General features: G+C 33.6%; 1 protein-coding gene across 8 annotated transcripts in view; it reads right to left on the bottom strand.

Annotated features, from left to right (window-relative positions):
- PTPRK (protein tyrosine phosphatase receptor type K) overlaps nucleotides 1–25,230 on the bottom strand; it is a 546,302-nt gene that overhangs the window by 173,568 nt on the left and 347,504 nt on the right. For all 8 annotated transcript variants that reach the window (XM_058566316.1, XM_058566319.1, XM_058566317.1 and 5 more), the window contains one exon: nucleotides 22,553–22,846. In XM_058566316.1, the coding sequence (XP_058422299.1) occupies nucleotides 22,553–22,846 (294 nt within the window). The remainder of the gene's footprint in view (nucleotides 1–22,552; nucleotides 22,847–25,230) is intronic.

Raw genomic sequence — 25,230 nt, 5'->3', positions numbered from 1 at the left:
CGTAAATAAGTTATCAATTTTTCTTTTCCCCCATTATATGGCATACATTTATTTCATGAAATTAAGACAACAACATGATTAAACAGCTCAGTAGAAAAACATTTCTCAATTTCCCTTAGAACTTTATGTTTGATGCCAGAGAAAATGGAGAGATGTTCTCATATTTGGAAAAGAAGGCTAAGCAAGCTGAGTTAGCTTACCTCTTATAGCAAAGGTTCTTACACTTTTTTATGCCATAGCTGCCTTTGGCAATCTACTGAAGTCCAGTCCTCCTATGAAAATAATGTGTATGAACACATAAAATACAGAGGCTTGCACTGGAAACCAGTTATAATGAAACACAGCTATCAAATTACCTTTAAAATATGTGACACAGTAATAAATTTGTTAATTTAGTAATGCATTCAGTAGAGGCACGTCTAATAACTGCTGTAATTGCATAGTAGTGATAAGAGTAAATGATATTTTCAGGCTACCTGCAACATCTATAATGTGATACGAAAATATCTGTGATGTTTGTTGGAGACATCCGTGCTACAAGTAGTATCATAGGTCATGACCTATATTCACAAGTAAAGGAAATACTAAATTAGAGTTGGAGATTAGTGGAAATAACATCATATACTTTTTCTCATGTATAAGTTCTCCAATGGCCTGAGTTCAATTCAAGGACATCCAGGTTAAGAACCCCTGTTACAGAGGAATAGTTTCCAGTCTCCTCCATCATATTCCCTTACAGCTCACTCCCGTCACACACACACAAATCCCTCACCCCTCATCATCTTGTGGAGGACAACCTGTAACCAACTCTAATTATACATCCCCCAATAACGGACATCACTGAAGCTATCGTATGGCAACTCTTATACACATATATAAACATCCATGTATAAATAAAGATATTTGAAAGGGAACATTAATGATGAATCACAGATACAGGAAATACTCTGAGAGAATTGTTCAAATTCAGAGGTATAACTCTCATCATGGAGAAAGAAAGGTAACTGTTCTTGAATGAAGCATGATCCTGTAATCTTAGCTATGACAATTTATAACCCCATGTTTATCTCTCAGCTGCTTTCTTCATAAAAGAAAATCTTCACCCACTGGTTATATTGGATTACTAATAGCTTTATACTTTAATTGGGTTTTGTACCTGACATTACTATGAAATTGGCCGTCCACTTTATTGTGGTTTATTCTGGTCAAGCGTAACTCTCAAAAACCTCTAACTTGTGATAAAAGATACAATGAGTCTGCTTCAACACCATTAATACAGAATTAATATCTCCATCTTTAAAAGTTATTAAATACAGAACTGGGTCTTAAGTTAATTTCTGCATTTTAATCATTAGCTGGAATGAACCGGTTTGCTGATGTGCATATAATAAACAATGCTTAAAAAAAAGCATAAAATAAAGATACAGTTGGGGACTGTGGAAGATTAAAAACATTTAACAAATTGTTGAAGTTGGGAGGAAGGCCAGGGGAAAGGAACATTTGTAAGAAGGCAGACAAAACACATAAAAATGAAATTAGCCAAAGAAAAACAGAGAACCATTCAAGTGTTTTCCATATTTTCAAATACATTTCAGACAATAAAAAAACTCTCTAATTATAAACAATGATAGTTCAAAGAAGGGCATATAAAACAAAAAGGATGAATACTAAGTTGTCATAATTCACCAAGAAGGAAATCCAAATGGCCAATGACCAAATGAGATGTTCAAGTTTGGGATAATTAGATAAATAATTAAAATAAATGTAAGTAAAGAACAGAAATTCAGTTTTACATTCAGGCTGCAAAAGTTAAGGTCTGACAATACCAAATACTAGTGAAGAAGTATAGAAACTGGGACTCTAATAAGTGATAGTGAGAGTATTAACAAATATGAGACTTAGGAATGTAATTTGACAATTTCTAGTAAAAGTGAATATGAATATACCATATGACACTACCATTCCAATTTCAGTTCTACACCATAGAAAATCTTTTACATTTACAAGAAGACATATATGAAGAATGTTCATAACAGCATTGTTTATAATTCAAAAAAAATGGAAAAAATTTAAGTGACCATCAATACAGAAATGATACATAAATGACAAGTCACAGAGTGAGATGATTTTTTAGCCATGAAACTAATAAACTAGATTAATATGTTTCTACATGGATAAATATCAAAAACCTAAAACTAAGAGAAAAGTTATTTGATATATTTGTTTATATATTTAGTACTTTACAAAAAAAATTCCTTCAAAACACTACATTCTCCAAAACTATCCACTGGAAAAAAAATTCAGCCAAAATGGATATATCAAATAAAGAACACAAGGGTAGATAAATCATAGTAAAATGACTGGTGATATAAGTGCTTAAATGTGGAAGTAGGATGACAAAGCAGTGAGAATTATGGCTACGAAATGGGAGACAAATGTTGCATAACATCACAATGTAAAATAACAATGTATCTAATATGTTATTAATTAATTAATAAATAAGTGGTACTGAACTGGGATGTTCATATTTATAGCAAAAGTCAAGAGTTACCATCCAAAATAAAAACTGAATTTAAAAAATAATCATTTTGTCTCCTTAATATTTTTCATAACATTTTCTTAACTCATATAATCTTTAAAATATTCCTGACATCGACTGGATTAGTTTTCCTATATTATAACAAATATAACTCTTTCATACAAATCTCACAGATGCAATTTTATGTATATTTGCATGAATAAATATATCCTATAAATTCTACGTGTGCAAGGTCATGTTTAGAATTACTATGAAATTACCCAGGAAGTTTTGGTGCCTTTCATTAAAAAAATGTAAATGAAGAAAGGAACCAAAGGAAAAAACTGAAAGAATGAAACATTTGCGAAGGGAAAATTTTACCTAGCTGACAATAATTATTTCAGTTTTATCTTAATTGCATATTTATATGAAAAATTAAATATTTATTGTTAAGAACTAGTGCATATGGAATACATTTTGCAAATTATTTTATCCAACTATTAACCCTGCTCCTCTCTCTCTTTTTCCTCCTTATGCACATATACATACATACACACACATATGCACAGAGAAAGAGATGTATGAAATTAAGTTCACTCAAAGTTAATGATCGTTTTTTCTGCATGATAAGATTTTGGGTGATTTTATTTTCTTTTTCTTCATATGTTTGCTTTCAATCTTTAAAACTATAGTAGAAACACAATAGAAAAATCAAATTAACTTCATGGGCACTGAAAACAATTAGGAGATATGAACCTTGTTTTGTAAATATTTACAAATACAATGTAATACAAAGCAGCCCAAAATGTACACACAATTAGGAAAGTAAATTAACCAAGTTTTGTAACTAATAAAATGATTTAAAACTTTTTTCACATTGCCTTCACTTAAACAAACTTCGAAATATATCTCTGCCTTAATAAAATCAGCAATAAATTTATTATAAATTCATAGATACTATGAATGGTCAAGTATTTACTAAAAATTAATGAAACTAAAACCTAATCTATTCTTTTTGTAAAAGTTTATGTCATAGAACAATTGTAGTTCAATAGTTAGGTAAAAGATTACAGAAAAGTAAAACAGATATGTAAAAAATTTAAAAACAGCACTGGATATTTATCAAAATTCTATGTGATAGATAAATTTCCAGATTTAGCTCTCACGTATAAGAGTATTTCTTCTAGATCTTGATAAGATGAAGACAAAGATACCAAAATTCTGACCAGCAAGTCTTCCTCTTGGCTATAATATTAACTGTTCATAGGAGACTTAGCTTCTATAAAATCAATATGCTCATAGCCTCAAGACAAGATAATTTGGGAGCAACAAAGAGCAAAGAGATATTCACAAGGAGTGCCTGAAAGATATGCATTACAGACATTCCTCTGCACAGGCTCCAATTTATCCTTGAATCAAGCCTGAGACCCACAGAAGATATTTTTTTTCTTATGCTTGGAATTAAGACAAGGTATATTTTTCTGAAGCAACTGATTTATTTTATCTTATGAAAACTGTGACTTCCATGGATAAGATTACGGATTTTGGAATTAGAAGGTTCTGGAGTTACATCCCAGATCAATTAGTTAATAGTTGCGTGACCTTGAACAAAACACTTAACTTCTCTAAGATTTTTCTCCATATATAAAATATAACAACATTACCACTTTGCAAGATGGTTGCAATACTTAAATAACACAATCATGTGTCAAATTCTGAGCACAGTTCTTAGAATGCTATAAGAGATTGATAAATATTAGCTCTTTCATTATAAATAATAATAAACATCATAGCTATTCATTGATAAAGGTTTTGCTTTTACTACTAATAAACTCAAAACCAAATGTATGGTCTCCTTTAATAACACCAGATTTTATGCCAAAAATGTTTGTTTACTCTCATTAACCCCTGAATTTATCTGTTTTTTCCCCTAGTGTCTCTTTTTTCCCAAGTGACTTTATCAATTTAGTATTCTTCTGTTCAATCTTGTATGTTCTAGTAAATCACGTCAAATTATTCTTGAAATCAAGAAGCATGTAAATAACTCAAATATTCTTATGTAAATATATAAATAATAAAATAAAGGCTATTTGGATAATCTTTTATATCCTGTAAAATTAACATTGATATTATGTTTTCTGTTATCTAAGATCTCTTGGGTTATCAATAGCATCAGGCAACAACTAAGAATAAAGTATAACCCCTTCAGGGTAAAATATTCAACTGCCCTAAAACTACTCAACAGTGAAAACAACAAAGAACCACAGCCCAATGTTTTACCCGAGACATAGTCTGTGCTATTCCTTATACATAAAAATAAATAAAAAACTTACCACAACACAAAATACCATTACAACTTGGTTGGTGAGACAAAAGTAAAATGGCACAGAAATATGTAAGCAGCCAGGAAAAAATAATCCAATTTTAATAGTAAAGATTACATTAACATATTGTTTGCTGGCAAACACTCTAACAAATGAAATAAATCATAAATATGCAAGTTTAAATAGAAAATTATACCAGAAGTTAAAAACAGTTTATTACACTACCATTTGCCATGAAAATCGACTATGATGATTCATTTCTAAATTGAACAGAAACGATACATAAAATTATTTTCCTATTCGCTATTCTGGTATCTTTCTTTTCATTTGAGATATTTGGGCATTGACTGTGTTTAATATCAGTTCAGTATTTCCATATTACTCTCCCCTCCCCAATAGCGTTAAAATACATTTTACATTACTTGGCTACTAATCAAATGTAAATGGGTCATACAACTATGTGAGTTATGGACAAATTTCCTATAAAGAAATCGTTCCTAGATAATTTTCAGAGAAATTGAATTATGAAGCAGTCCAACAGTAGTAAGACTCTCTTCTATTAAGTACTCCAGGAGGTCAAAATTTAAAAGCAGAACGGACATTTCATAAGCTTGATTCTTGTTATTATCATATGCTGTACTTATTAATATTCCTATCACACAACTGATGCATTTGCTTTTTTTATCTTATTTCTATTTATATGTCTTTTCCAAATTCAATTTAGAAACTGATTCTACCCGCTGTACCTGTCCGAGCATTTTACTGCATTAACTACTAAAGATTTGTCAATGCACTTATTGTCACCAACAACCTTCCTTTAAATAAAAGTTTAATTGAGTTCTAGTCTGGGGCAAATATTTTCAGTTTTGAAATTTTTAAAAATCTAACTTAAAACAACATTCAAAAAGCAGAGGAAAGTGATATTTTTAAAACCTGAAAACAGAAAATGGCACACAGAAGTTGAAATTCCCTCCAAACTAATTACTGGAATGAAAATACTGCTGGATGATCCATAAGTGCCAGAATATTAGGAGTAAATTTTGTGACATCTCTCAAATATGTAACAGTTCAATTTCAACGTCTCATACATTTTGACTGAAATGAAAAGGAAAAAGGATTTTGCTCAAAATAAAAGAGCCGCAAGCCTAAATTAATTGCATAGTTCCAAGTATAGGACTTTATAAAGCCCTCAATTATACTTACTTACAGTAAAACATGTGTGTGTGTGCATCCTGAACTCAGTTTTCAATATTAACTTGCAACATCATTAGCATATTTAGTCCTTAAATGGATCTTTTATGCTAGTGTAATCACCTTAATTTTAAAGATACGGAAACTGAAGTCAGAAAGTTTAAGTGAACCATGAATTAGTTAAATTCACGTCCATTGTTCAAGACCAATCTCTTCTTTCTACTTTGTTCTTGGTAAATTTTCTTCTTTCACAAATACTTACTTTTATAAATGAAATGGCTTTAAATAAAGTTAAGAAACAACAAAATCACCTGTAAAATTATTACCTGACTTTTATTATTTCATCATACCTTGATTTTCTCACTTAACATCATATATTCATATTTCAAATTAAGACTTTATAATATAGAATTTCAGTGGCTACACAATATTTAATACATGGATGACATAATTTATAAAACCATTCCTTACTTTTGAGCATTTAGTTTCTTTCCAATTTCCACTGCTATCTACCATGTTATTTAAAAAGATGGCGCTGTGTGTGTGTGTGTGTGTGTGTGTGTGTGTGCGCATGCGTGTGTTATTTTAAGGCTAATATCACAATTGAGATGACAAATATAAACATTTTAATAACAAATGCCATGGACTTTCTAGAAGAATATGGGAGAAAATCATTTACATTTGACTTGAAACACAAAATAAATTAGCAGTGACAAAAATGCCAAAATCCTAGTGAATGAATATCTTCAAGTTATAGTAGGAGGTTTCTTCTGTTTTAATTGCTTTATTACTCAAAATTTATTTAGACTGTGAACAAATTTTTAAAATGGCAATATGGTTTTCTTGAAGTATTGGTTCAGATATCATAAGTAAAATTTTAATTCTGAATAACACAAAATTAAATAGAATTAGAAACTGCATGCCACAGCTACCACAAAGTAGACCAAAGCTGCCCCCCAAGAGCTGCCCATAGGACATGAGAGTATCAGGGAAGGGTGAACTCCCCGCAGGTCACAAATAAGTGAGTGGGAAGACGTCTGCATCTTCATATCAATACCTACATTTAATATCTAACTACCCATATCTATATCAATATCTATAACTATTTTTATGCTTTTACTCAGCATAGCCAACTCTACTGGGAGAAAATGATAAAGAGACTGAAGACATAGGTAATTCCTTTGTTGTCTTACTTGGATGGTTAGAAAAACTATTGATTTTAGCCTGCATTTTCTAAAGATAATATTTCCTAATGCAGTAACTTTATTTAAAATACAAACAAATCTTACTTGACATATTAAGTTACCAGACAAATGACCTCTTTCTCAGGAGTGCCACTTTGGGAGTTAGCATTGAGAATTCTGCATCACCTTTTAAAGTAATAATGTAATAAACCTTTCATTTCCACTCCTTGAGAGATACAGACGTAACAACTAAAGAAGAAAAATTAAAACAACTACTTCCAAACCACGCATGATTGCAAAGGACATTTTAAGAGTACAAAACTTGTAACTATAAAATCATAAAAGCAAAAAGGCAAAATGTTCATATTTCACACCAACTAACAGATTATGAATGACTTTAAGAGACTAGGGTCATAGAAACTGTATAACAGGGCTTTTTAGAAATAGAGCCCCTGCAAGAAAGCAAAAAAATTATGAATCCCTTAGATTGTGCACTAGTGCATGTGAACACTTATGCACACACAAAACTGAGAAAATAATAAAATAAAGAAGCAAACTACACACTTCCATGGAAAACTTCTTCAGTTTCACTATAAGACATTTCCTTAGCAAAATGATACAGCTTATAGTGGAAAAGGAAGCAGGATGAATCTGAACTCAGGGCAAGAGTGAGGGTAGCGTGGGGTGGGGAGAGAAGGAAAGGGAAAGGGAGAGAAAAATAACACTTGAAGTAAAATTTTACTTTCCTCAATACAGCTAATCCAAAGTCATTTCAGCCAGTGTGTCACAACCTACTTATACACCAACTGGGTTTGAGTGATGAAAATTTGCCAAGCCAGAAGTGATGCAGTGTTTGTCAAAATGATTGAATTCCACTTACATATTAGGACCAAAAAAAAAAGACCATACGTGATTATTGCCACAAGCATGAGGTTGTTTAGGGGATAATGCGAGCTCCTTAACAGTAAGTAGTAATGGAAAATGTCTCTCTTTTTCTTTACTTTCAAGGTAGGCACTTGTAATATGCCTTGTTACAGTGCCAAACCATTTCTCACTCCAAACTCCTTAAATACCACCTGTCCAAGCTGAGAATATATTTTTAACTGAAGACATATGCAATATTCCTTGCTAAAAATCACAATATAACAAATGCCTTACTAGTCCCACGAAAATTAAAATATTATGTACTGTTTGTAATACAGGAGCAGCTCCATTCCACTGTTCTGCTACATGCAGGCACACATCATTTTCTCTCTTATTCTGACTTTTGACAACTGACCTATTTAAGGGCTGTAATTATACCCTCTTATTTTTTAAAAGAATATCTCTAATGCTGAAAGAATTTCTTCATCAGATCAATTCTTGATTTTAACTTAATATATTAGTAATATCACCCAATTTTAACTTTATTGTTACAAATATACATATACATGTTTCTGTCAAAGCATACTTCCAGGAGCTTAGCAGACATCCAAATTTGACATTTTCTGTCACAGCCATTTTAATAATAGAGGTGATAATAACTCATTTTGTTAAAATATAACAGAGGAATTGATCAACCAATTTTAGAATGTATTTTGAGAATCTTTTCACTGAAACTGTACCCAACTAAATAATTGATTAGATTAAACATAACTTTAAACAGCACTTACTGATTATTTACAAATTTACAATGATAAAAATATTGGAACTTCGAGAAAAAGTGATCAGCTAAAAAAGTAGAAATCCGATTAACCTAGCCCATATAATTAGCATTATACTCAAAGACTAAAGAGTACCTTAAGGAATGAATTACTAAAAATTCTCCCTGTTTTTGTTTTAATAATAGGCAATTGTAGAGTCATTTCCACAAGAGCATATTTGTACTGCTGTTTTATAATGCAATCTCAGTCTTGCTGACCTAGTTTTTAGTTTATAAGAATATTCCACTAAAATCTGACAGAGTAGAAACACTTATTTTCTGCTCTTCACTCAAGTAGAGATAGGTGCTTTATTTCCCCTGCTCTGGTGAAAACCCTACGAATGTCTAGATATTTAAGTTTGTCCTACAGAAGCTTCTGATTTGAAGGTTTAAAGAATCAGACTACGGCCAGAGGGTATAGCTCAGGAGTACAGCATTTTGGCTGCAGAATCAGACTATTTTAGTTCATTTTCAAAGCACCCAGGTGTACAATTTGATACGGTGTAGAATTTGATACAAAGTTGAAAAAATAAGTTGTTATAACTCAAAGTTCTAGTAAGATATCAGTGCAACACTGTTTGTCCCATACTAGCATCCCAAAGAATGGGCACGCCAGCGCTATTGTCAATCCCTGGTACATGTGCTCATGACACTCTCCTGTCATGGTATGTAACTACCTGAAGGATGCACATTCTGCATAAGAGCACCGTGAATCTGAGATGAGGTACTATGGGAGGTCAGAGGGCAATAGAGGGAAGAAGATAGAAGTGCACTCAACAGACATTAGCCTATTTGTAGGTTCGCCTAGGATCAGCTGGTAAAAACCAACACTAAACCACATTTTGGTTCTGTCCTTGGCATAACTCTCTGAGCCGTCCATTATTGGGGAACACTTATGCACCTATGCACCTATGGATGTCACAATTCGACAAACTAATCAGTCTTTATAAAGCATATACTGAACAAGTTTAATGCACTTGTAAATATAAAATAGCCATTGTATATTTTAAAATTGGTTCTATGTAAAAACATGAACAGTTTGTGCCCTTGGGCATTATATATTTTAAAGTTGTTTCTGTGTAAAAACACTAACAGTTTTAGTAATCTGAATAGTTCATGCAACAAGATACTAATACAATATAATTCCCCTCCCCCAAAAAAGAGTATAATTTTTTAAATGTGACCGAACAAAATCTACTTGAATTTCTAATTCAAGGAAAGCATACTCATGACTCTGACACCATCAACGAAATGCTAATATCTCATTTGTAAAACTAACATAGCGACTTCCCTTCTAACACTTTCCCCAATGTTTTACCCCTTCAAGTTAAAACCTGCCCCTATACCTTAATTTTCACCTCCAATGTGTCACAAAATTCTACTGATTGCACTTCTCAAATCTCTTTCAACGCTGCCTCCTCATTGGAATTCTCATCTCCGCTGCTTCAGTTCAAGCCCTGATCAATTTTTGCTTAGACTGATGTAGCAGCCTTCTAATCTCCCTGAAATCTCCTTTCAACCCTTTTCCTAAACTACTACTAGAAAAATATTTCCAAAAAACAAATCATGCTAAACATTTTAATAAAATCATTCAAACTAATCATTCTTTAAAAATCACTCTCTTGAAAAAAATATTTTAATGTATTAGTTTAAAAAATCAAGACAGACTGATGAACGAATAAAAAGATGGATTGGTGGACAGATATGTGACATCACATATATAGCAAAATTATAGTGGTAGATATACGTGGGTGTTCACTGAATAATTCTTTGCATGTCTGTAATTTTTAAAATATCAGAGAAAAGTTATTTTTAATGAAATGGTTTGTAATGTAGCAATGGCTAAATTTACTGTGGGCTTCTTATGTGCTAAGTAAGCATTTTGCATGCATTATCTCTAGTGGTGTGCAGGAAAATGTTTAACACTTTCAACATGGTTTTTTGGCTCTCCAAAAAACAGAGGAGGTGGTGAGGGAAAAAAGCCCTGATTTGCAGCATTTGCCAATTTCCATGCTGTAATACCCCCACTACAGTTATAAGCTTCCCAAGACAGAATTGGAAGAGATGAGCATTAGTGTATCATTATATAGTTATCTCCAAAATACAAATAAAATAGACATAAATAGCCTCACGAACATAGATAATGGTGCAATATATTAAAATAATTAGGAAGTTTTAGATATGTATTACTTTTGCTTGAAATATAATTGTATAATTGCTAAAATGTAATCAATTCTCAGCTTTAGCACATCATTGACTAGTTCACAAACACCAAGATGGGTAGATTCAACCATTGATCATTATTTTACAGATGACAATATGAAACATTAGATAGATTAAGTTACTTGCCCAGTAGGAAGTATTAGAGCCAGCTTTCAATCTAGATTTTACTGACTCACGAACCTTAACTCATAACTGCTAATTCTCATGATATGTTGCTTGATGACATTCTACTCATACGTCAAGGCTCCTTTGTGCTCCCATAGAGCCTAAAAGCACATCTATTATACCACTTACAGGTCTAATTATTTCCCTACATGCCTATTTGTCTATCTCTAGACAGCTTAGCATAGAAATGCACTCAGGCAGCCTGGATTCGAATCTAAGAGTTTACACTAGTGCCGGCCACATGGTAAGTACTCAGTACATATGAACTGCTATGACCGTAATTCCCTAGCCTTTGAGTGGCTGCAGAGCAGAGTCTTCATCTTAGAATACCCAGCACTTAAGGCAATGTTTGGCATATAGGAGATACATAAAAGAAAACAAGAAAATACATTGTGAATGATAGCCCTGGTTTTCTCATCAAATATCTGTTTGATATTGATCAAATTTCTTCACTACTGAGTCCCAGTGCCCAGAATGGTGATAAATGGGGGAGCTGGATTTGACTAATTATAAAGTAGTCGCTTGTACTAAAACTGCGTGACTGCATGCATGCCCCTGCTGGTGTCAGTAAAGTGCATTGATACAACACCTACAGACAAATTGAACAGTGTGTGCCAAGAGCTTTTCAACCATATAGAAAAAAGATACATGCATAATCATCATTGCAGCATTTACAATAGTAATCATTGGAGTCAGTCCAAACTTTCAGTACTAGAAGAATGGTTGAATATATTCTAGTATATATATCTAATAGAATATTAAGCAATCATTAAAGACGATGATTAGAATGTCTGGTAGAAACACAGGAAATGAGTTCACATGATGGCAGGTAAAATAAACAGAATGTATAACTGTATACATCTTATACTTACAACTTACAGAAAAAGCCACAAGCATAGAGAATAATAATTCTGCATTGACAAAAATGACAATATATAGTAGTATAAACAGTGTAGCATTATGTGTCTTTTTTTGTGTGTGAGGAAGATCAGCCCTGAGCTAACATCCATGCCAATCCTACTCTCTTTGCTGAGGAAGACTGGACCTGGGCTAACATCTGTGCCTATCTTCCTCCACTTTATATAGGATGCTGCCCCAGCATGGCCTGACAAGCGGTGCCTCGGTGTGTGCCCGGGATCTGAACCCGGGCCGCCAGCAGCAGAGTGCACGCACTTAACCGCTATGCCTCGGGGCCGGCCCCCTATGAGTGTTTTTTAAAGAAAATTCTACTTGTGAAATTTGGTGTAATGCTTTGTTATGTATAATTTATGAAAACAATTTGGGTGTACGAATTCTAATAAAGTCTTTACAATATCTGGGACTTCCAGCAATGGACCTCCAAAACAATTAAGCTTAGGGATAGTTACACTAGGGATAGTTAGTGTACCCCCAGCACATTTTCTCCTCCTAAGCAGAGTGGTTTTGGTTGTTTTAGAGAGCAGACACATGCACAATGACACACATATGTGTAATGTAGAATCCACCAGAGGAGAGAATGGAGAAACACAAAAGGGAACTCTGGAACAATGATTCTGCTTTTCAGTATTCCTCAGTAATATAATTTTTAAGTTGGTACCCAAATTGCTAAAATTTTAAAAGAAAACCTAAATTGGTTCAATTAAGCTGAAAAATCAAATATTAAGTTAATTCAATAGGCTGGCCTTTTCCAAAAGTAACTGGTTCATTGATGGAACTTAGCCTTAAAAAAAATGAGTTTTTCCTGCGGTGGGGAGTAAGCCAGAAACGAAGAGGAGGCAGAAGTTCAAGGATTATCTGAGCCAGCTGGAAGGAAGATTCAGAGAAAAACTCTTCTTGTTGCTTTCCAAAACAAGTAGATTTCTGTATTCTACTGATCTACTTTATGTAAAGTAGGAAAACGGGGGAAAAGCACATTTAAGAGAAATTAAATGGAATGATGAGTCAGTTTCCACATTCTGTCACTTGCTAGAAGGGGATCTACATAACTACATTACCTGTTAACTTTACTTTTAAAAACAAGATAAATGAGAATGTTGTCTTCTCTTTACCACCTTATGCCCCGCTCTACCTGGAAGGAGGTGCCTGGAAGGAGTTCAAAATTCATTGACTAAATCATCAAGGAAAACAGGATCAATGGCCCAACCCATCAGAGTCTGTGTTAATAATCTGATAGAAACAGATTGGTTTTGTTTAAAAAGGACATAGCTTCATGCTGTACAGCACTGTCGTGTTTCATGACGGCACAAGAGGGGTTCATCTCCTGGTGAGAGAACAGCTATTGTTACCTTCATTTTGTAATTCTTAAATTACTAGAGAGAGCTCTAATATACTTGTCCCAAAATCAAAACTTCACCAATATACCAATTTTTTTAAAGTTATGTTAGGTTTTTCCCAAAAGCATCATGCTTTAAAATGCCATCATACAAAGGTGATAAAATGAAGAACAGCTTAAGATAGCACTGTTTTGTATTAGAGAAATTAAACCTTTAAAATGTATTCTTATACTTCTTATAGTGTTACAATTTACTGGATGGCAAAAACGGAGTTAAAAATTAATGAAGTATCTAAGCAAACTGTTCAATGACTACTTCCATTTATAACTCAAAACTAGATATCCATTCCTTTACTCACCTATAAGGTCTATCTCAGAGAAGAAAAACTTCTAGCAAAGTAATAAACTACTATTTCCAAGAAATGTTACACTGAATCTTGAGCAAGCATTTTAGGTGCTCTTGACTTAAAGAAGTATCTAATAATTGGCACAGAAATTATTTCATTTTCCTTCTATAGTTACAGTTCAAAGGGGAGCCTATTATACATACATACATATATATATATAACCATGTTTTGACAATAAAGTATTATAGATTCACACGTACCATTAGTACAAAAAATATGATGTTTATATATTTTGAGAGGCAGATTTAACAAGACAATACGGTACCTGTTGAAAAATAAAGTAAATTAACAGGTAAAAATAAACTTGTTTCTGACTGATTATTATTCCTCTATTGTGAAGGACTATATAGAGGTGGGAAACAGTAACAAAGCCAGAGAATGAAAGATGAGTTATTCAAACTCAAACTTCACCCAGATGATTTCACTGAAACAATTAAAATGGACATCACTCAATGATTTCTAGGCCATATCATACGTAGTGACAGCTGAATTTGCACAGATCTTGCTTAGGGTGACATGAAAGGCATGAATTTCTTCCCTTTGAAGTTCATTTTTTATTGGGTTCACAAAGTATAATATAACTTACAACACTTGAGATTAGAATTCACTCATTATCTCTTTCCTTTGAACATGCTTTTTCCCTCTGCAGCTTATATACAGGTTGGTGAAGAGGAAAGAGGATGGAGCAGTCATCCCTACAAAAATTATTAGCTATAATAAGGCCATATCTTGTAGGAAGACAGTAAAGACTAGAAAGTGAGATTCTAAGATGATGATCCCATCTTTAAGAGTCAAGTTAAATGATGAAAATAAGAGATACATCTTTATAAAGTCATTTTTTCCATTCAAGAAATTGTACAGAGTGACCAACATGCTCCAAAAATGCTAATTATAACTAGGATGGGTCTGGATAAGTGAGTTCCAAAAATAATCATGAAGCTGTACTCCTCCCCACCAACCCTTGTGCAGGAAAAAGTGTCTGCAATTTTTTTTCCTTGCCAGAATCTGATTATAGAGTTTACTTTCTTATTCCAAAGCAAAGAAAATAAATTATAATTCAAATAAGGAAATAAACAGGGAGTGACAATCGAAGGCAGAGGTAGATTCTCTGGGTAAAAAGAAAGAAAATCAGGGACAAGTTTATGCACCAGTGCAACCACAATGGCACTGTAGAAGAGAGATCTGAAGCTCACAGGCTGAGTCTTTTGAACTCATCTTCATAATGAACACATCCCTTAATATTTCTTATCTGTATCACAGCTTTTAATTCTACCTAGGTCATTTTCTTCTTCAGACAGTCTTGTGTTATTATCATTTAAGACATTATTAATATATAATTTTATTTTTATTTCTACTTCCTGATATCAAATAAAAGACCTAGGACCAGAGGGGAAATCCAGGACCTTTAACGGGACTGATGCCGTTATTCAATTCATTTCCACCTGTCAGCTTTAGTGCAGTATGCAAAATGCAATAAAAACAAATGAAGCCAATAAAAAGAGTACTTAATGATACTGTTAACAGACTCAGCATGCAGTAAGGCACTATGGATAAATAAAAATAGTGTCATTTTCACTGGTTACCAAATGCTTTTTTAGCAACAAAGTAAGTCAGAAGAAGACAATTTTAAGCTAAAAGCAACCAACTCTATTTAGTTAATTATACAGCTACTAATGATGGCCCATGTAAGGAAATGTGCCATGAACTGTACGTATGGTTAACTATACATCTCATGCCTGGGGTAAAAAACAAAAAAGATAGTGGGAAAGATGATTTCGTATTTGTTCAAATTTCCTGACTCTTACCCTGGGAGTTCCTAGCATTATAGATCATTAGCAGAGTTAACAAAAGTTGATTATTTTATAACTCTCTCTCTATATGGAAATTTAGAATATATATGCTCCGCGGAAATTCAGAATAACATTTCTATAATCTATGGGCCCCAGAGAATTCAAAACCAAACAAACAAATTACTTTGATGATTTAAATTAGGATATGAATTATATTTTCCATTTAATACCTCCATCTGTGTATACCCTATGTGGAAAGGGAAGAGAGAAGGCAAATCATCCTTATGGTGATTACTGGCTGCACATTGTTCTGTGCATTATTTCACAGTTAAGAAATTAGGAATAAGCCTATGGGTTTGTTCAACAGAAATGTTAATCCAGCTCTGTTCAGAAAAGAAAGGTTAGTATTGTTTTCAGACATATTGCTGGGGAAAAATTATTTTTTGGTCAGAAATTTTCCCTCTCATGTCTGGATTCCAAAGTTCTTAGTATTTTTATTCTGTTACTTATTATGTTTTTGTTGTTATTACAGTTCTAACACTTGACTGTCAGCTCCTTAAGAGTAGGAAACCAGTCTTATTAATGTCATATCTTCTGCGATCTTAAATGTGGCAATGTATACAACTGTGACCCTCAATAAAATTAATGAAATAAATAAATATCCCATCAAATACACAGTAGCTCTTGAATTTCTCTCCAATCCTTCCTAATTTTCTCTTCTAAAATAAGAGGTTATCCTATGAGTTTTACATGGGTGTTAATGACATTGGACAAGCCACTTATTTGAAAAAGAAAAGTAAATCAAATAATAAAGTTAGATCACCTATAAAATGTCATTAAAATCCCTTTAATGAAAGGAACTTTCTTGATTGTTAGGAATGACAATATTTTCCAGGAATTTACAGATTTCCTCTTTCCGATCTAAAATGAGAGAGACATGTTGTAGAGAATCATTCTCTACTTGTTGTAGAAAAATAGAGAATCATATTTTTTTATTATTATAAGCAGTTTTCATGGTCTCTCTGCCCCTCAGTCTTTCCTTAGCTCCAAGTCATCTTCCACAGAGATGGGATGATCTTTCTAAAGGCAAATTTAGTAATGTCAGATTGCTTCTTAAAAACAACAGAACAGCAGCCCAGATCACGTGAGACCCGGCCACATCCTACCTGCAGCCTCGATTCTACCACAACCTGGAGTTAGCCAACGCTCCATCTATTTTCAGAACCCCCAAAAATCAGCAATGTTTACAACTGGGTTAAACATGGGTTTCCTCTGTTTTTAATTCTATTTTCTGTTCTTTTCTGCCTCAAAACCTCATAGTCAATTTGAAGATCCAGTTTGAAAGCTATCCTTTCCTGGTGACAGCTTCTCTGAAACACTGTCTCTTGAAGAACAGCTTCTTCCTCTAAGTTCCTATCACTTTGCATTTTATTCCTTGTTTATAGGTCTGTCCCTGGTGACTTCAAGGGGCTTAAATACAAGGCATTGCTTGCATAACTTTGAAGACCTAGCACTTAACCCAGTGCTGTTAGCAAAGAAAGAAGTCAATAAAAGTTTTTCTTACACTTAATATTTAATAAACAAATGTCTTTTGGACTGAAATATTCTCTACAGAATTTGAAAAAAAAATCAGGTTATTACTCACTACGAAGAAAGAAATCTAAAAAAAGATTTAACTCTTAGATTTTTGAGAAAACTGAAGAACTGTTTTTCATCATTTTTCTTATGGCTTTTTATCTACAGTTTTTTTCTACTTCAATAATAATAGCATTGCCTTTTAAAATCCTTGCTCAAAAACAAAAAAGAAGCCACATAAAGATCATATATAGGAAATCAATACATCTCAAAAAATTTTAAAACCAGCATTGAGATAAGCCTTCAATTTAAATCAAATACCACGTCCTCCTTACACTGTCATATATACCAATTCTTACAAGAGTTGTTTATTTTGTTTTAACCTCAAGGCTGAGTTTCAATGATAACTAATCTTTGTGATTGATAACTATCTTGGACCACAATAAAAATCAATATATGGTTCCATTTTGCTGATGAAACTGTAGCCAAAAAGCCAAAATTTAATTCCTCATCTTGTGGTTTCTGGTATGTACCTGAGTACTTTGTTTTGTTTTGTTTTCTTCCATTTTGGATTTAGGAGAGAGAAAATGCGTTTTTAGTAAATGTTTACATTTAAAATAAGACGATCTATTTTTCACTGCTTCATAGATCTACATGTTTCACCGAAAACTGCCAAGAGCATTGAACTTCAATCTAGGAGCAGAGAGTAGTTTTTCCAACTGTGTAAATATATTACATTCTGGACACCCTGAACTCTTGACCTTCCCTATGAGGGAGATGCTGCTGAAATGTCAGTTAATCATAAAGCAGTGCCATGATGGGTTACCCAGAAGCAGAAGGCAATTTAAAAGAGCAATTTTAACATGCAATTGCCAAAGCATGCAATATAGACAATTTCTGATGATGGCATATTTTATTTCCATTTAATAAGAGAAAGAGAAACTGTATTTTCTTAGCTTCTACACCAGATGGTATACCCAGAGGAAAGAGACACATGAAAAAAAACAAGTATACTTTCTTTGATTGTTCAACGGAGTTTTTGAATTACTTCCAATTTAAGACAACTTCACATTTACACCCTTTTTAAAATTTATAAAATGCCTGAAGAAGCATTATGTGAACAATAACATGGGTCAGGCTGTAAGCTAACAGTGAAATAATCATACCCCTCAGGTGCATAGAGAAGCATGAGGCAAGTGTAGGTGGCTACAGCCACCGGAGGCTGTAATTACCACCTCTGCTGACTTGGGAGACCCAGAGGCAGGTAACTGCATTTGCCAAACGATTTTAATGTTCTTTAGAAAGAAAACAAACAAAAAAATAGCTTTAGCAACTAGGCAGGACGTTTTCAGAAAAGAATAAAGGAAAACTTTTTTTTACACTTCTTTAACTGTTTCAAATATTTAAAACACAGCACATATTGGAGTGTTAAACACACTAATCAATTGTGCTTTCAATAAAAGTGAAAGTGCCAACATGAAGCTGTGTTTTCTCAGGGAATAAAGTAGCCAGGCAGATACTATGTTTAAAAATGTACGACCCTCCAAGACTTTACCTGTTGTACTTTCATTTATTCATGCTATCCTATTAGGAAAGGGAAAACAATTACCTATAGCAGGAGAAAGAGGGATAAGATTCATGCTTTTCAGGTACCAGACAATACTTTTGGGCCCCTGCTACCTACCTGTCTGATATTAGACAAGTCATTGTTTTGTTTTTCCTGAGTCTTAGATTTACCAGCTACAAAATTGGCATTAGAATATATCTAACTCACAAAATTGTTGTGAACATAAAATATAGATCCACTTCATATGCTGATTCTAAAGCAGTATTAATCAATACATAACTATGAAAATCTACATTTGCATTTGAAAATGTAAAATGTACACATAAGTAAAACCATTTAATTGACTTGCTGTAAAATTATGTATTGACAGATTTCTGCCAAGAAAACAAAGTTTACTATTGCCAGAAATAAAATTTCAAAGGCTTAAATCCATTAAAATGAAATTTTTAACACAGTGAATAGTAACTAATTTACTCTTCGATTGGCACCTAGTAGTCAAACATTGTTCCTCTGGTGGTCTAGCATGCAGGGTATGAAAATAGCTATTTCAAAATAATCAATATTTGTTCAGTCAGATGGTATTAATGCTAGAACACTACAACTACAGTGTGGCATTCTCCCAGTCTTTGTGCGGAACCAGTATTCAGTGCCACCTGTAAAACCAGTAATCAGAGCTTGCACAATTCAACACAGTTGGGTGGGAACTTCTCCAAAGGTTATGTTTGGGGTCTCAAAGAAATCATTTCCCCAGAATATGAAGCATTTTTAGGTTTTTGAAATCTGTACTAAATATCAGCTAATATCATAGTTAGCATTAAGTTGTATTCTATTTTGCAGTTTTAGGACATCAGGCTGAGGCCAGTGATGGTGCTGGAAAAGTCTGAAGGATCTTATATTCAACTTCTACTTTTCAGAGATTGTTTAAAAATAAATACCATATATACTTCCACAAGCTTTCTCTCCTTTTCTAATAATAGAGCAAGATTAGTAGACATTCCCAATAAAACAATAACCACAGTTTCTCTCAAATCTACAATGTACTTAAAAATTTAGTCTATGGACACTTTTGTTTTACCATAAAAACCGGCACCAAACACACCTTATGAGAACATTAATAAATTAATAAACATATGTGACAAAGACCACATGTGAAAGATAATTTTAGAAGCAAATAAACTTTCTACAGTTGGAAGTAAAACTATGAGTGAACCTAATAGCATTTTATGCCACAGACCCCACAAATTAAATGTTTCTCAAACAATCATAAAAAAAGACCAAAATGTCGACATTTATAAATTTGAAAGCAGCTATGAGCCTAAGTTATTTTCACTCGATCCACCCACTCACATAGATAAGGTTATTCTCGAAATAAAATACCTCAAAGCACTTTATAGTCATATTTTTACTTACTGAAGTTCAGTGTGCATTCTGAACATAAGTATTTGACAGGGATAAATCAATGCTCATTAACATGTTGCTTTCACCCACTTAATAACATCATAACTAGCTTTAAAACACAATCTCATTTACTTGAAATTGCCATTGGCCCTCATACCAATGACCAATTTCAAATAATTCCTAGGTTAAACAAAAATTACATTATATTAACAGTACATTGTTTGGCACTGCTGATTTTTAATGGTCTATTTTTGATGAAAATAAAAAGGCAGATGGGACTTTTTTTTTTTTTTTTTTTTGGTGAGGAAGATCAGCCCCAAGCTAACATCTGTTGCCAATCTTCCTCTTTTTGCTGAGGAAGATTAGCCCTGAGCTAACATCTGTGCCCATCTTCTTCTATTTTGTGTATGGGATGCTGCCACAGCATGGCTTGATGAGCAGTGTGTAGGTCCACTCCCGGGATCCAAACCCACAAACCCTGGGCCACAGAAGCAGAGTGCACAAACTTAACCACTACACCACTGGGCCTGTCCCCAGATGAGATATTTAAAAGAAAAAAGTTTGGGCACTTTTTTGGGAATTCAAGAGGAAGAACACTGGAATAGTAAAATTACCATTCATCATTTTAATTTGCATATACCTTATAAAGATTAAATGTGGAAAGAAAGCTAATTTTATTAGAAAACATGTGTAGACAATATCCCCGGTAAACCCGACCCATTATTCACCTTTTCTGTTAGCATGGGATATTAATTTTGGAAAACAGAGTGAACTACTTCTCAGTTTCCACACTGTCTCCTCTTTAAATTATTTCTCTGACTAGTTGAAGCTATGGAGTCAACTTGTTTCTCCCTCAAAAAGTTCATCTTACTACAATAAGAATAATTTGTCACATCACCTAGAATGAAAAGGACTCAGCAGTACAGAAAATTTGAAAAGCAAACTGTGTGATTTAGGCTGAGTCATGGAGATTTCCCAATGTCTTCTAGTCTTTCTTCTCTGGATTTACCCGATGTCTACCCTACTGCTTTTCAGCCACAGGATCAAGGTATGACACCAATCAAATCAGCAGACTCTCTACTGTCTAAATCTCAGACTAATGATTGAGTGGTTAAACTTCCTAGTAGTGAATATCTTTCAATAGGTGCAATTCATATATCTAAAAATTGAGCTGGATTTGCAAACATTTAAGCACATATCAGTAACAGAATATCAGGTAACTGAATGGGTTTTACTTTGATTTTTACATCAGTACTCTCGGTGGATAGCCCCAGAATATTATAAATGCTAAACAGATGTTCAAGAAACTAAAGATATTTATAGGCATTTACATTGTCATAGATCTCCACACTCTTAGTTTTCAACTTTCAGAACCTAAATTATTAAACGTTCAAGGTGCATAGACCCATGTACTAGCTCTGCAGATATTTCAAATTAATGCCTGATGGATTAAAAAAATGTCTCTTTCAACTAAACTAAAAATTAAACTATTTTCAATAATAAATAGTGCACTAAAAAAATGCACTTATAACTTAGATGATTAAAACTTTCAGTGGCTTTTAATAAATAGCTAATAATTTCTCACATTATAACAGCATAGTACAATAAGGAACTAGCATGTATATTTACATATTACTTTTTATTTCACTTTTTATTCTTTCTTTGTGTTTTCTCCATATGCTATTATTTTCACCCCACTGTGTCAGGATGGAGAGGGCAGTAACAAGGCTTAAAAACATAGGAAAGCCTCTCTGTATTCTACAGCTGTCTGTCAAGCTGCTCACTTCTCAACAACAGGATTTTCTGATAGAAGAGTTATTTCTAATCGAGGCTTGGTTCAGAGTAACTTATCTCATCTATATTATCAGATACGGCTTCTGCACTGACTATAAGAAAATTATCAAGGAAAACAATTTCCACGTATTAGAAAGGTATTCAGACTTTGCTTGAACTGCAAAGTTTTTGTCTCTCAATAATACTTTCATCTACATTGTGAGAGATTTGGGACTTAGGACAAGCAATCTCAGCAAAATTACCACGAGAGAGAAGATTATGGACTCATAAAATACTGAATAACAACAGAGAAACACTCACATTGCTCTTAAATCAGTCAAATTACGACATAATCAAGGCCATGATGTACCAAATTCACTGGAACTCTTGGAATAGTGTGAATATGTCATGTACCAAATAATTAGAATTGTTAATATTGTATGCATATTATATGCCTTGTGCTAGATTCCTTCCCTGAGCAGAGTGGCCTGCCGTTCAGTCTTACCTGCACATTTGGTTCTGGTGATTAGCGGAGGTCCTGGGAGCCCGGTTCCACCCTCCCCTGGTCTTGTAAGGAGAACACGGATCTCGTATTCAGTATCTGGATCCAAATGCCATAGTTTATAAGTTGGAGCATTGACTGCATGGGTTTCTGTCCAGGATCCCGATGTCATTCGGTACTCCACTTCTTTCAGGATAATGGGACCATCGCCAATGATGGAGTTGGCATTTAGCTGGATCAGCAAATATGTAGGCCCAACACCGAGCAGCTGGGGAGGAGCAATGGGTCTTGGCGGCTCTAGGAGACATGGACGCGCGATCTAATTAGTTAAAAATCCACAAGACTATAATACACAGATACATTAATGTCTCTCAAAGCCTGAAGGCTTAATGAATAATTTACTTAGGAGTACATAAAAAATACTTAAAAGAATACCAGGACATGAGTGGTCTGGCAACTGTACTTTTAAAGAGCAAATACTTTCACAGATGGGATATGACCATTTTACCACAGTTTTCTTTTCTTAAAAACCTGCCTCTCCAGGAGATAAACTTGTCAAGGCACAGTAACCAAGGGAAATAAACAGAAAATACTTAGAGGTGGATAGCTCTGATTAGCTACTAACAGAGTACAGTTGATCTTTGACATTCTTGAGGTCCTAAAACCTTTACCAATCTCCAAATTAATGAATATTGCTATAACTCATTATTTCATTCATGAAATATCGCCAAGTGGTGTTTTTGTTTTTGCTTTGTTTTTTACTCCTGCAGAGTTCCTGCAGACGAGATAAGGAGGAAGACAGAGCAAAAGTGAACTCCGAAGTTGATGCCAGGTGCTGATTTGCTTCCACACACCCACCTGAGCGCATAAGAAACTGAAATTTACACCGAGGCAAAATCACAAATCATGACATATCACTGGCCTTTGGGAGTAGCATGTGAGAAGGCAATGCATCAAATATTAAACTCAAATGTCAAAGGTGCACTGCAATTTAATTTTGGATAGCTGAGATATTTTGCTTGAAAGAAACTTTGGGAAACATTATTTCAATGTCTGAACTTGTAGAAATGATGAATGATGAATCAGAGCACTTTTTTTTTTTTCCTTAACAACAATGTAGCTAAAATTTGATCCTGGGCCTTATGAAGGCCTCCACAGCTCTAGCTTTGTCCACAGGGAAGGCTATGTCGTCAAGTTCTAATTAGTACATTGTGATCAGGTGGAGTCTTCTTTGAATATCTGGAAGAACACTTCTCAGGGGAGCCAAAATAATTTAAAGGAGTGTTAATCTTAAAAAAGTAGTAACTGCCCCAAAATTGTTTTAAAGGGTTTTTTTTTTTTAAGGGTTAAAGCAAATCATATAAAGAAAAACTATTAAATGTAACTACACAATCCCCCCTTCACCCCCACCCCAGGTTGGGGTAGGCTGGAGAAGACGCAGACTGAGGGAAGTTAAGAACAGACAGCCAATATCTTTCAAACTGGATTTCCTATTTTAATGATAATGCACGCTTATAATAACGCACGCCGCAAAAAGCCCATAAACAGGCTTACCTTCTGATACAGGTTTAAATGAAGCAAAAGTTTTCAGTTGTAGCCCAGGATTTGCTTTTAAACCCTGATTGTGTAAAAGTACAGTTTCCACCTTATGTACCCCTGAGTTACAAACTCTCTAACATAAGGGATGAGACCAGCTGGCCTAGATCTCTACACAGGCTAAAGTCATGTTCAAGAATTTTCCTCCAAAATACATATGACAAATATTTATTGAGTAACTACTAATTGCTAGGCTGTTCTTCAAGTTGGGTCTTCATATAATATGCCAAGGGAGACAAAGGAACAATAAATCAACAAATTCATTTTTAATTAAGAGTTATATAAAAAAACAGATACTGTGGTAAAGAATAACAGATGGGGGGAGAGTATCTAGTGAGTAACACTAATTATTTTTCTATCCAAAATCATTTGAAGAATATTAAGTTATTCCCATCATTAATCATAGCTCATTATGGCAATAGCTTTCACACTAGTTTTTGGTAGAACCGTATGAACTTGTGCTTCATGCTGCTCATGTTTAAAGTGAAAACAAAATGAGGATTGAATAAGACAACACGTGTACTATATAAACTGTTCATGTTTATAATTATTCCTATTTCTTTTGAAAAGTAGTTCTTAACACCTGATTTATAAACTTTAACCACAAAATCTGTTCCTTATGATTTGAAAATGGTCTCAACAATATAGTCAAAATTGTGTAGGGGGTGAACTATTTCCAATTTCACAACTGACTTCAATTGAGAAGTTACTCAAAAAGAAAAAGCTTAAATAAAACCAAAAATAGCTTAGAATTTCCATTTATCAGCTAAAGAAAGATAGAGCTAGATATTACATATCATGAAATTTCACCAACTAGTCTAACATCTTTTATATTTCAAGCTTACAAAAGTTTTGGTAGACAGAGAGAAAGAGAAAGTTGACGTATTTTCTAAATCTTAAACTAAAATGAAACTGAATAGAGAAATGAACATAATAGAAAAAATGCAAATGTCTTCCCAGACTATCTAAATACTGCACATATTTTAAGAAGCCGTCTGTATTTTGCGAATAAACTGAGTTGCCTCAGATGTGCAATGTTTGTTTTCATTCCAGATGGCTCATATACTGACTAATTTAAGTTAAGT

Source organism: Diceros bicornis, chromosome 23, assembly GCF_020826845.1.
Source record: "Diceros bicornis minor isolate mBicDic1 chromosome 23, mDicBic1.mat.cur, whole genome shotgun sequence".
NCBI classification, from domain to species: domain Eukaryota; kingdom Metazoa; phylum Chordata; class Mammalia; order Perissodactyla; family Rhinocerotidae; genus Diceros; species Diceros bicornis.
This window is presented reverse-complemented; position numbering and strand designations above follow the sequence as displayed.